Here is a 12310-nt window from a genome sequence, read left to right as displayed (position 1 = left end):
GAAGCTCAACCTCCCTAGCCATAAAAGAAATACAAATCAAAACAACATTGTGATACCACCTCACCCCAGTTAGAATGGCTATAATCAAGAACTCTAATAACAACAGATGCTGGAGAGAGAGGATGTGGACAGAAGGGAACCTTACTGCATTGTTTCTGGGAGTGTAAACTTGTTCAACCACTTTGGAAAGTAGCATGGAAGCTTCTCAAAAGAGCTCCTCTATGACCCAGCAATCCCACTTTTGGGCATTTACCCAAATGATCACAAACAAGACCATACTAAAGCTATCAGTACAACTATGTTTATTGCAGCATTATTTACCATAGCTAAGATATGGAACCAACCCAGATCCCCCTCAGTAGATGATTGGATGAAGAAAATATGGTGTTTCTACACAATGGAATTCTATGCCTCCATCAGAAAGAATGACATTGCCCCATTTGTTAGGAAATGGAAAGACTTGGACAAAATTATATTAAGTGAAGTAAGCCAGGCCCAAAGAAACATAGGTCCCATGGTTTCCCTTATTTGCAATAACTAGCATATGTCTGAGACAAGCAGAAAAGGTCAGATAAGTTGATGTTATTCTAAATGAACCCCAAGATAAGGATTCAAATGTTTTTTCTTTCTTGCAATTGTTTCTAACATATTTATAAGATGATTTCTTTGTTGCTTTGTATGTCCCTCCTCCATGGTATAACCCCTGCTTTCACTGTATTTGATGTTGGTATAATTTGTGGAGGGGAAGGGAAAAAACATATTGTTTAAATAGGGATACAGGTGGACCCATTGCAACATGAGATGTACAAGTCGTTATGTCGAAAAATGAACTTTACAACTTTGGCCCGGGAGTGGGGATGGGAGATGGGAAGGGATGGGAAGGGGAAACAAAGGAGGAAGCAACAATGATTTATAAGAAATGTACGCATTACCTTGCCCATGTAATTGTAACCCCTCTCTACGGTATTTTCATAATAAAAAAAAGGAAAAAAAAGAAAATAGTGTGGTACCTTAGAAGGTAAGAAAGAAGACATGATTTCATTGAAGATAAAAAGGAAAATCAAAATGGGCAAAGAGGAAATTAGAAAAAAAATAGCACCTGGTTCACCCTTCTGTCCTGCTGGTCCAGGAATCCCATCTTGACCTGGTTTGCCTTTTTCACCTGGAGGTCCTGGTGGCCCAGGGTGGCCTCCCCCACCTAAAGAGCATAGCACAGCAGGTCACACTCATCTTCTAATCTCCCTTTTTTTAAAAAAAATCAAATACCCCATTTTCCCATTCTAGATTCAAAAAGTTCCATGCAAAAGACAAATTGTTTCTTAGGTACTCCTTTAATAATGTTATGGAAATAAAGAATGAAAAAATAAAGGGTGATAATGAGAAATAATATCCAATCCAATATATAAAAATTTTCATTTCACCATTTTAATTGTATTTTAAAATTAGTTTTAAGTAGTTGTCCAAAGGTTTCAAATCAATATGTCAGATTTTGAGTACATTGGCTTGTGAATATCCAAGAGAGTAAAGTGTGAGGGGTGATGAGATACTTTAAGGGCCTCACATGGGACAAAATAAGTGATTTACTCTAGGAATCAGTAAATAAACAAAACTGCTACAGCCTTCAACTCTAAAAAATAACACTTCTATCAATCATTTATTATACCATACTTGAATGAATTGTGCCTAGGAAAAGTGTTTGATAAGAAATGTACTCATAACTTACTTGTGTAACTGTAACCCTTCTGTACATCACCCTTACAATAAAATAAAATAAAAAGGTCCCATTATTAAAATTTGGAATAATTTTTTAAAAAGTTGTCCATTTCATCACCAATATGCAGTGATAAATACATGACCAACATGTTTTCTTGTTTTGAAAATGTCTACAACTGAATACAATTGGACAATTTCTCCAAACTGAATGTGATAAGTTTTAGATTTCCAGAAGAGCAGTCTTATTTTACATACTCACCTACAGGACCAGGTTCTCCGGGAAGACCAGGGTTCCCAGGAGGACCAATAATACCCTTTGGTCCAGGAGGGCCTGGGGTTCCTAAAATAAAGTGTTCAATGTAAAAATGAAAGAAAATATGCTATATTTTATTGACAGCTTATAGCTTATAGGGTTAGCACTGAAATAATGAGGAGTAAAAAGAACCTCAAAATGGTGAATGCTGGATATTTTCAGAAATTCTAAATTTATTTAGCCAGAGGTATTGGTATATTATATGTTCATATACATAAAAATAACTACAACCATATTACACTGACAAAAACATGTTGGAGTTTACTCCCATTTTTTTATTCTACCTATCTATTGATGGACATTTGGGATGATGCCAGGATTTAGCTATTATTAACAAACAGGTTATGAATATTTTTGCACAGGTCTTTTTGTGGACATATATCTTTATCCTTTTTTTTTTGGTGGCAAACCTGGGGTTTGAACTCAGGCCCTGGGTGTTGTCTCCAAACTTCTTTGCTCAAGGCTGGTGGTGCTCTATTCCTTGCACCACAGCTCCACTTCCGGCTTTTTGGTGATTAACTGGAGATAAAAATCTCATGAGCTTTCTTGTCCAGGCTGGCTTTGAGAAGAGATCCTCTGATTTCAGCCTCCTGAGTAACTAGGATTACAGGGAAAAACTGCCAGCAGAGCCACCAGGCTGTTTAATTTATCTCAGGTAAATTAAAAGGGTTGAGATTGCTGGGTCTGAGTATGTGCGCTGTGTTTTTCTTTATAAGTTACAAGCAATAAATTTTATATTCATAACAATGTATGAGAATTCAGTTGTTTCAAATCCCTTTTACATATATGTTAATAGTCAGTTAGTGGGTATTTTGGGGGTAGGTAACCTCAATATGAATTTAATGTGAATTTCTTTGATGGCTAATTATATAAGTCATATTTTCATGTACTCATTAGCCATCTGTATATTATGTATTGTGAAATATCATTTCAAACTTTTTCTCTTAGAAATTGGATTATACTTCTTTTTTATATCTAATTACAGGAATAACTTACATGTCCAAGTTGTCAATGACATGTCAGGTGTACTTTGCAAAACTTTCTCATGGTCTCTGTATTTCCTATTCACTTTCCTAATGGTATATTTGATGAACTAAAGTTTTAAATGTTGATTAAATTTAATCTATAATTATTTTCTTTTAAAATTATTGTGCCCTATGAAAACTTTATTATCCTTGAGTTTTAAAAACACCCTATGCATTTCTCTAAAAACTTTAAGGCTTTAGCTCATATGATAAGAGTAACATCCACTTTAAAATATTTTTTTATATGGGCTGAGTTTTGTTTTCATTGTATGAACATCTACATGTTTCAGGGCAATTTCTGGAAAAAACTTGACTTTCCATGTTGGATTTCTTTAGTACCTTTATCAAAGTAACTTTATCTCACAGATGAATCCTTTTCTATGCTAGCTAAATCTAATAATGTATTTAATATTGCTTATGCAAGTACCACATTGTCTTAATTATGATTGATCTTGTGATTCAAAAGGAAAACATGTTATAAAAATAATGAGGGTCGGGCTGGGAAGGTGGCTCAGTGGTAGAGCGCTTGCCTTGCATGCATGAGGCCCTGGGTTCGATTCCTCAGCATCACATAAGCAAAAAGAAAAAAAGCCGGAAGTAGCGCTGTGGCTCAAGTGGTAAGGCACTAGCCTTGAGCTGAAGAGCTGAGAGGGACAGCGCTCCGGCCCAGAGTTCAGGCCCCACGACCGGACCAAAAAAAAAAAATGAGGGTCTACTCTTCAGAACACATGAATTTCCTGAACGTATCTATACTTAAAGCAGTTTCAAAATGCATATGCCAGAAAACTGACAAAGATATATACAGAAATATTAACATTCACAGTTATATTGAAAATTAAAATACCTAATTTTCAGCAATTGAAAGAACAAACTATTCTTAAAGATGCACAAGATTTTAACACAGCCAATTAAACACAACCAAATAAACACAATGAGCAACTACAAAATTCACGATTTTTAAGTGAACAATTCACCCAAACAGACAATAACTTGGGCCATATATATCTCTATAAATACTAATAGTATTCTGATCACAATAGAGATAAACTAAAGTCAATAACAGAAAGATATTTGGAAAGCCTCTAAATATTTAAGAATTGATCAACACAATTCTAAATACCTTATGAGCAGTGACTGAACTTAAAAAGAAAATAAACAATTTTTATAGTGCTAAATATGAACCTAGGACTTGTGCATGCTGGAGAGTGTTCTGTCACTGATCTATATCACCAACTTAGAAAACATTTTGAATTGAATGATAAAGCACAAAATAACAAAATGTTTAGAATGTGTCTTAAAGACCCCTTACATGGACATTTGAGGTTTCAAATATATCAGGACAAATGAGAAAAACATAGAACCTAAATTTCCAGTTAAAGAAGCTGGAAAAATAGGAATATTAAATCTTTACAAAGTAGAAAGAAGCAATAATAAAAACATACAAAGAAGCCAATAAAACAAAAAGTAGAGAAAATAAAGTTATTTTAAAAAAATGAACAAAACTCTAAGAAAGAAAAATATTTTCATTGTATCTATATATCTATAGATACAATGAAAATAGATATATAGATATCTACATGCATATCCATATTTATCTATATCTATACCTATAATCCACATCTACATCTTCTTGTACTGCTGGGGATAAAACCCAGGACCTTATTCATGTGCGAGGCATCACTATCAAAATATTTTTGACACTGACCATAAATCTAAATGTAAAAATTTAAATATTGAATGCTATAAAAACAGAAGAATATTTGCAAAGCTTCGAGTAGACAAATATTTACTAAATAGGATAAAAGGCAATAACAATGAAAGAAAAAAATTACGTACTGGCCTTTATTAAAACAAATTTCATTTATGGCAAGATAGCATTTAGACACTGAATGGCAAGTCTGAGTTAGAAAGAAGAGATTTTTCAAAATATACATTTGAAAAATAACTCATGAAAATATAAAGAGCTGATCTGAATCAGTAAGAATAAAGGCAAACAACTCAATAAAAATGAGCAAAAAGACTTAAATAGGCATTTCAAGAAGATGCTATTCAAATGGCCAGTAAGCATATGAAAAGGTGTTTAATAGTGTTAACCATTAGAAAAATGTAAATTAAAACTTTAGTATTTCTACATGACTGCTTGAACAGATAAAAAAGAAAACTATAGATAATACCCTGTGATGTTGAGAATATGTGCAACTGGATGTATCACAAATTAGACTTCAGTTCATAATAGTACTTTGGAATATTGTTTGGTATGCTCTACTAACGAGTAGGTTAAAATGAACTTCTAATGAATTATTTCAGCAATTTTATTACTACGTTTTTGTCTGAGTCATCAGTACGTATGTCCACTAAATGACAAATAGAATGTGAATTGCATTTTTCATAATTCTTCTAAACTGAACATCTGAAGTCCATTAACAGAATATAATTGTAGTATTTAATTGCATAGCAATGACAAAAAATTAAATGACGTGTGCCATAAAATCAATGAATTTTACACAAATTATTTTTTCAAAGAATCAGACACAAGCCTACGTAATATGAGATTCCATTTATATGAATTTCAACAACAGGTAAGATTAATTGATGCTGACAGACTCTATAGTAAAGTTTATCTTGGGGAGTATTCCTTGTGAAGAGCATGGGTAAACTTTATTTTTGCAGTACTGAGGTTTGAACTCAGGGCCCCCTCACTTGCTAGGCAAATTCTCTATCCCTTAATACACACTCAACTTCCTTTTGCCTAAATTTTTCTGATAGGGTCTTGTGATTTTCCCAGGGATGACTTCAGATCCTGATCCTCTTAGCTCCAACCTCCTTTGTAGTTTGGATTACCATAGGTATGAGTCACCATAACCAGCCTGAAAGATCTATTTTATATTTTGGTATGTCAGATGGATTCAAGGATGTATACACAGGTAGAAATTCATCTAGTATTGCTTACTTAAGTATATGTTACTATCTATATGTTGTAGTTCAACAAAAAGGTTAAGAAACAGATTACCCATTTACTGATGCCACTGTTCTATTAAAAGAGAGACAAAAAGTTATATAGAAGTGGAACAAGCAGGTATAGTAGTTTAGGCTATCTATGTAAGTCTCTTTGCCTCAATGACTCAGACCTTGTATTTGAATGACTACCAATAGTCACCAGCTGTGTGCCTGCGTACAATTTTCCAAGAGATCTGCAGCAAGCAAAGGCCTGATAGAGTATATTATCACCTTCAAAAATAGTAAGGTCTCTTAATTGATGTGTGGCTAGCACTCACTCAAAGATGGAAAAATGCTTCACTAAAGTTTCTCTGCCCACAGGATATTGTCTTGCTGAGTCGGCAATACTCATTTTGATTTTATACAGAAAGACTTTGGGCAAAGAAAAGTTAATGAACTAGTTTCAGTTTGTGGTGCTAATCAATATTGGATTGGGTTGTGGTGCTGATCAATATTGGATTGGGAAAAAGAATTCAAGTCTGTCTGATAAGAACTTGATATGTGACACTGATTAGAAGAGATAAGGAGAGAAACATGTACTTACCTGGGAATCCAGGCAATCCTGGCTGCCCTTTAGCTCCAGGTGTCCCTGGTAATCCAGGAAAGCCAATATCTCCCACAGATCCTTTAGTACCTGGGTTCCCTGGGTATCCAGGCAGACCAGGTTCACCCTGAAAACATGAATAAAGAATAAAACCAGACTCTCTAAATGACTTAGATTGTATAACACTGTAACATTGTTTATAGAGCTTGTACTCTATGTCAAGCACTCAGCTAAGTGCTTTATATAAATTACTTCATTTAATCATCACAACAGCCTGTAAGTTAGTTTTTGTCATCTTCATTTATAAATGAAAAGAAAAACATGAACCTTGGAAAAGTCAAGTGTCTAAGGTATTTGGTGAGTGGCAAAATTTGGATTTGAATACAAGTCCTATCAGACTCCAGAGTCTATGGTTTTCTCATGCTATGTAGATATATTATTCTCATTAATCATAACAACTCTATTTGATACTATTCTTATCCCTATGTTATGATGATGATGCTAATTACGTGAGAGAATCTAAATTTTTACTTTAGAACTTTTGATTCTCATTCCTATTAGGCTAGGATTCATTGCTTACAATTAGCAAGTGAATCAATAGCTATAGTTTGTTCTACTGGAAAAGATCATTTTTATCTTCCCATGAGATCTACCAGTTCAGTGGACATCTAAAATATGACTTCTTGAGTTGGGTGTTTATGGCTCATGCCTATAATCCTAGCTACTCGGAAAGCTGGTAACTGAAGATCATGATTCAAAGCTAGCGCCAGGTCGAACAGTCCAGGTGACGCTATCTCCAAGAAACCACCAAAAAGCCCAAAGCAGAGGTTTAGCTCAAGTGTTAGAGTGCCAGCCTTGAGAAAAAAGGTAAGGAAAAATGTAAGGCCATTATTAATGTCAACTCTCACTACTGGCATTAAAATGTCACTTCTGTGAAGCCATTTGGGACAGAGAGTGCTTACTTAAGAGCTTAGGGTAGGTTCTAATTCTTCCCTTACTGTAATGTTTCCCAAATGCAAATCTAAACTCCTCAATTACAGTAAAAGTGACTCTGGATCATAGATAATTCACATATTAACATTTTGCTCAATCAATATTTGTATTATGTTTTTGAAAAAAAAGTAGAAGACCAGAACCTTAGAAGAATTCCTACCAACTTTCCCAGTTGAAATAATTTTATTTAGTAATAATGAAAACATACATCAAAACTATCTCCCACAGTGCTGGCTGCTTCACTCATGGGAAACATGACCTCTTTTTGTTGTTGTTGTTGTTGGTCGTGGGGCTTGAACTCTGGGCCTGAGCACTGTCCCTCAGCTCTTCAGCTCAAGGCGAGCTCTCTACCACTTGAGCTACAGCACCACTTCCGGAAACATGATCTCTTTAACATCAGTTAATAACTAGTAAAAGTCTGAGACAGCAGAAAAAGTCAGATAAGATGATGTTAGGTGAAATGAACCCCAAGTTAAGGACACAAGTGGTTTTTTTCTTTCTTGCTATTGTTACTAACATATTCATAAGGTGATTGTTTTGTTGCTTTGTATGTTTTCACTGTATTTGATGTTGGTATAATTTGGGGAGGGGAAGGGAAAAAACTGTTTAAATAGGGATACAGATTGACCCACTGCAACAATGAGATGTACAAGATGCTATGTCGAAAAACGAACTTTACAACTTTGGCAGGTGGGGGAGGGAGGGAGTGTAGTCGTGGAGATGGGAGGGTAGGGATAGTAGGAGAAAAACAAAGGAGGAGGCAACAATGCTTGATAAGAAATGTACTTATTACCTTGCTTATGTAATTGTACCCCTCTGTGTGGCATTTTCACAATAAAAAATCTTATTAAAAATGTTTCTTCTTCCATTTGTTTGGGTGAATAAGCTCTTCTATTTGTATTTCATATGTTTCTACAATATGGTAATTACTTTAAAAAACAATGCTCTTTCTTCTTTCTTGGATGAGAATATATCTATTTTTCCTGAACCCTTATGAATGAAATGTATACATTTTAAGGCACAAAATTAGTACATGCTGAACTTTTGGGTTGAATTAGCACCAAACTGAGTAAAATTTTAAAGAGAAGGCAGACATTTTATTAAGACTTCTAAAAAAGACAATTTATCTAATCTTTTATTATTCATACGCTTACAGGGAAAATAATGAATTTCAAAAAAGGTAAGTCTGAAGAGATAAATCAGAGGAAAAAAATCAACAAATTGGCCAGGAACCTTGTAAATCACTCTTGAGAAAAGAAAATTCAAGTCTACTTTTAATCAAACTAGAAGTGATTTGATTATACTTAAGATGCAACTATTCCATTCATTTTAATGTCAAAGCTTTGATAAAATTCTTGAAAATTGAATATAAAATACCAAATAAGTCAAATGAACATTTGTGAAACTATCTTATAAATACAGTAGCTCCAGAAGACTAAAATTTTTATAAGAAGTCTGAAACTAGAACTACTTTCAAGATCATTGTGATGTATCTCATACAGCTCATAATTCCCTGATGTTAAAATTCGTATTTTTAATCTAAGAATATTTGGATCATTGTCAGTCTCTAAAATGTATGACTCAGAGTATAATGATAGGTTTGCTTCAATTTGGAGAAGATATCAAAATTTGGTGAGAAAGTTAAATTTTTTTCAGTTCTTTCTGCCATTGCAAAATTGAAGAAGCATTGCTCAGAACAAAAGCAAAACAATGAGCTGGGCGCCGGTGGCTCATGGCTGTGAGCTAGCTACTCAGGAGACTGAGATCTGAGGATCACCGTTCAAAGCCAGCCTGGGCAAGAAAGTCTCTGAGACTCTTATCTCTAATAAACCACTAGAAAACCGGAAGTGGCACTGTGGCTCAAGCAGTACAGCGCTCGCCTTAAGGTGAAGAGCACAAGTACAGCGCCCAAGCCCAGAGTTCAAGCCCCTCGACCAACAAAAAAAAAAAACAAACAAAAACAAAAACAAAAGCAAAACAATTAATTTAAAAAGTCTGGTTAGAAAGAGCGAAAATGATGACCTACTCTGTGGCAACAGTAGCCCTACAAAATCAGTGAGAAGTTGTAGTTCCCAAAGAATTGGCAACTTCTTACAGGTATGTCAGCAGGTATAATACTATTGCTTGGTACAATGAATAAAATTTGATGCTCTTCTGGGTAAAAATATCAGTAATTCATTATGAATCTGAAGACACCATAAAGAACTGACAAAATTTAAGGTGAGACATATGCAACTAGCATCCTAGTTTGATCACCATCCAATGTGTATATGAACCAAAACATTATATTGTAAGTCATGAATATGTACAAGTATCATGCATCAATCAAAAATGTAACCAAATTTTAAAAAAACCGAATGGATGCAGCATTTTTTTCTAAAAATTTTGATATATAATTGATGCACAAATTTGTATATATTTACTGTATACATTTTGATGTATACAGACATATATACACATACATATAAACATACATAGGGGTATATACCACTACCAGTATAAAAACTCTTTGTGTTATTTTTGTATATATTTCATAGAAAATGTACTTATAACACAAAACTAATCTCAAAATATTTTAAGGTAAACAATACTGCTAATTGTAGACACTGTATTGTATTTAAGCATGGAACTTATTCATTTTATCTTACATACCTGAAGCTTTATACACATTGAATAACCATTGATATTTTAACAAATGATAGAGTAAACAAGGAGGTCTTCAAGTTTTTATATCCATTAGATTTACCAGTTATTGAAATATTAAGCTAACAAAAACAAACTGATAAATAATAGCTCAAGGCTGCCTGAGCAAGCCAAAAGTTACCAAATGAGATTCAACATACATATGTACAAAGTGATGAAGTTGAAAGACAATAATGTGAGCTAAGTTTACAAGTTGAGGGTCTCAATAATTTACTACTCAAGAAAAGAATAATAGTGAGACCTCAGCTCAGTATAGACAAAAGTGGGACAAAATGCTAAAGAAATATTATGAAAAAAAGATTCATAAAATCAAGGTCTTCTATACTAGCATAGCATGTGTAGTTTTGGCAACTATACCACATTAATATTAATTTATTTTATATACCTTCAAAATGAAATGCAAGAAAAATAATACCCAATTTGTGTATCAAATTTTAGGATTCAAGATCTTAAAGAATCCTGAAATGAACAGTGAAAATTTAAGATAAATGAATGCATTATATGATTTTACCATTGAAGTACATATTTATGCATTTCCATTTAAAAGTGTACTTATGTAATTTTGTTTTGATAAAATTCACACACCATGCAATGCACTCATGTAATATATACCATTGAGTATATTCACATTAAGTATATTCACATTAAGTATATTCATTAAGTATATTCACATGATTGTACAACCACCATCACAATCTAATTTTACAACAGCATACTTTATTTCCTTTCTTTGTTTTATAATCTCTGCAAATTTCAAAAATTAACATAAAATTGTTCATTTAATTACACTTGTAGGTCACACAGAAATTAAAATCAGCCTCTTCCTTGAAAAACTGTATATATCTTGGATATTTGTCCATTGAAATGTATTCCAGGAAAGAAATATATATGAACAAATTTTGAAAATTTTAAGTCAAAGGGTAGCATTATATCAAATTGTATTGGATCCATTGAAATTTATCTACATAATTTATATATTTATTAATTTATCTATTATTATCTATTTATCTACATAATTCAAGTAGATTAAAGATGTAAACACAAATAGCAAAATGATGAATATAATGGAAGAAAAACATACATTTCTTTTTTTATAATCTTAGAATGTAGAAATCTTCAACTGATGAATTTTTGTTTTGTTCCAGCAAAAACATATCAACCATCATAAAATTATGTTCCTGATCTTTCCCAGAAAATTACTTAATAGCTTTATCTTCCTATTGCTCAGAGTAATAAAGTTAGAGCCATCTTTGACATTCTTCTTTTACATTCCATAAACAATTCTTCCTGGTTTGAGTTACAAAATCCATTCAACAACTGATCATCTCATCATTTACAATGCCTCCACCCTGATCTAATTCATCACCATCTCTAATCTGTACTATTTAATAAGTATCATAACTCAGCTACCTACATTTTTTCTTGTCCTTTACTATCTGTTTGGAGCTGTGGTATACTTTAAAATTTCATATATAATCATGTTATTCTTTAACATTTTACTCAGGATAAGAACCCTTACTCTGGTAAATATCTGTTACCTACATATCTCTTACTCACCCCATTACCAACCTGAATTCATCTTCTATTTAATATCACTCATTATGCTTCATCCATATTCATTTCATTCATATTGCTCAAATGTATCAGCTATGTTCCCATTAGTTTTCTTAGTATTACATACTGCAGTAGGTCATTGTTCCATTATTATCACAAAGACTTTCCCTTAACAATCTACTCCAAAATGTAGCTGTTCCCAAGCTTTACTTCAGTTTTTGTTTTGAGATTTATCATGTCATAACATATTATAGATTTATTTATTTTGTTTAATGTATGTCTCAACTAGATAAATTTACCTTCACCACATTGGCAATGAATTTGTATCATGTATTTCATCTCTAAGACTCAGATGTATCTAACACATCACATCTACTGAAAACATTTCTCATGAGTTAATGAGTACAACTTTGCCTATGTAAAAATTATCTGACAAATGATTAACTGCAAGAAAATATCTCCAACATA

General features: G+C 33.1%; 1 protein-coding gene across 3 annotated transcripts in view; it reads right to left on the bottom strand.

Annotated features, from left to right (window-relative positions):
* Col4a5 (collagen, type IV, alpha 5) overlaps positions 1-12310 on the bottom strand; it is a 206710-nt gene that overhangs the window by 28726 nt on the left and 165674 nt on the right. For all 3 annotated transcript variants that reach the window (XM_013025877.1, XM_013025879.1, XM_013025878.1), the window contains exons 37-39: positions 6593-6719; positions 1973-2053; positions 1100-1198 (exon numbers count right to left, since the gene is read on the bottom strand). In XM_013025877.1, coding sequence (XP_012881331.1) covers positions 1100-1198; positions 1973-2053; positions 6593-6719 — 307 coding nt within the window. The remainder of the gene's footprint in view (positions 1-1099; positions 1199-1972; positions 2054-6592; positions 6720-12310) is intronic.

This window comes from Dipodomys ordii, unplaced genomic scaffold (genome assembly GCF_000151885.1).
Source record: "Dipodomys ordii isolate 6190 unplaced genomic scaffold, Dord_2.0 Scaffold88, whole genome shotgun sequence".
Classification (NCBI taxonomy): Eukaryota; Metazoa; Chordata; class Mammalia; order Rodentia; family Heteromyidae; genus Dipodomys; species Dipodomys ordii.
Note: the sequence above shows the minus strand (reverse complement) of the source record. Positions and strands in the feature narration are given on the sequence as shown.